Source organism: Sceloporus undulatus, chromosome 6 (genome assembly GCF_019175285.1).
Source record: "Sceloporus undulatus isolate JIND9_A2432 ecotype Alabama chromosome 6, SceUnd_v1.1, whole genome shotgun sequence".
Lineage (NCBI taxonomy): Eukaryota > Metazoa > Chordata > Lepidosauria > Squamata > Phrynosomatidae > Sceloporus > Sceloporus undulatus.
In genome coordinates this window covers 92,930,591-92,932,387 of record NC_056527.1, presented here as the reverse complement: position 1 = coordinate 92,932,387, position 1,797 = coordinate 92,930,591, and the positions used below count along the sequence as shown (strand labels likewise).

General features: G+C 50.6%; 1 protein-coding gene across 1 annotated transcript; it reads left to right on the top strand.

Moving 5' to 3' along the window:
• Window positions 1-266: 266 nt before the first annotated feature.
• SP6 (Sp6 transcription factor) lies at window positions 267-1,568 on the top strand. Its single transcript, XM_042477002.1, has one exon. The coding sequence runs from the start codon at window positions 267-269 to the stop codon at window positions 1,368-1,370; it is 1,104 nt and encodes a 367-aa protein (XP_042332936.1). The 3' UTR covers window positions 1,371-1,568.
• The last annotated feature ends 229 nt before the right edge of the window (window positions 1,569-1,797 follow it).

Genomic DNA, 1,797 nt, shown 5'->3' with positions numbered 1-1,797 from the left:
AGCTTGATACACACTGGGATGGGGGTGGATTTCCAATAAATATTGGTTTGCACATTATTTTGTTTTCTTCAGAGCTATCTAACAAAAGTGAAACAGGCATGGCCTTGAACCCAAGTCTAAACGCTAGTCTACAGAAACTTTAGAGGGAGAGTTTCAACATTCTTTTATTCTTTGCAGTGCAGTGCTTCTCTCTCACATTCATTTCTCTTCCTCCCCTTCTCCTGTCCAGGTGTGTCTGAGAACCCGCCCACCACGCGAGTTCTGCAATGCTCACAGCCGTCTGTGGTTCTCTTGGCAACCAGTGCTCAGAAACGCCCTGTTCCTCTCCAACCCATTTGGAACTGCAGCCTCTACAGAACTACCAGCCCCACACCAGCCCAGAGAGCGGGGGAGATTTCCCATCCCCTCTGCAGCCCACAGAACTCCAGCATCTGCCTTTGGCAGGGCCGGACTCAGAGTATACCTCCAACACTGGTTACGAGCTGCATGGGTCTTCGAGGTTAGACCTGGACAGCGAAAGCCAGCTGCCTCCTGGCTCCTACTCTAAGCTCCTGCAGGCAGCACCAGATATGGCTCACCATTATGAGCCTTGGTTCAGGCCTACACCTCCAAACAATGCTACAGATGATGGTAGTGTCAATCCATGGTGGGATCTCCATGCTGGTTCCAGCTGGATGGATCTTCAGAGTGGTCTCCAACCTGCAGGCCACACAAGTGGACTTCAGCCAGCACTGGGTGGCTATGGCGCTGCAGAACATCAACTCTGTGGACCTCCTCATCACTTGTTGTCTTCGGCACCCCATCTTATGGGCCAAGAAGTGATTAAATCTCTGGATTCTACTCAGGAGTCACACCCAATGGAGCAGGCTGGAGATGGTAACGGTAGGCCAAAAAGCTCAAGGCGCTCAGTTACCCGGAGCTCTGGCCAGGCTGCCTGCCGGTGCCCCAACTGCCAAGAAGCTGAAAGGATAGGCCAGTGCCCTGACAACTCAAAGAAGAAGCATCTTCACAACTGCCACATCCCTGGTTGTGGAAAAGCCTATGCCAAGACATCCCACCTGAAAGCCCACCTGCGGTGGCACAGTGGCGACCGCCCCTTCGTCTGTAATTGGCTGTTCTGCGGGAAGCGCTTCACTCGCTCTGATGAATTGCAGAGGCACCTTCAAACCCACACAGGAACCAAGAAATTCACCTGCCCTGTTTGCAACCGGGTTTTCATGAGAAGTGACCACCTAAGCAAGCACATGAAGACACATGAAGGTGCTAAGGAGGAAGCAGAGGGAGAAGCTAAAGCTGGGACGGAACCTCCTGCCAAGGTCAAACGAGAACCTGATGGAAGCTCTTCAAGCACTGCTTCACAACCCAACTGAGCCTTTCTTTCTCATCAAGGATGTCCCCTTCCCCATCTCTCCATAATTCCTGCTCCTGGACCACTGACTTGTCTTCTTTGTTCAAGGCTCTGGGATTGCACCTGCTGAGCCAGAACATTATTCTGTCTTCGGAGTGAGAGGTTATTTATTCTGTAGGAGGAAAAGGACAATATTGTTGGGACATGTTGGGGAAGGGCCATGCCCTTGAGCAGGTTTGGGGTGGGTCTTCACACTGAGTGTTTGTTTGGGAAGTATGGGAGGAATGCTTTTGAAGGTTGGTTTCTGAGCTGGGAAGGGCAGTAACCAATGGAGGGATTTGGGACTTACTTGTTTCCATTTTGAGATTGCTATATCAAGACCACAGCTGTGTATTAACAGTTTAGGGGTGGACCTAATTCTTTAGTTAAACTTGTAGACATTTAGGATT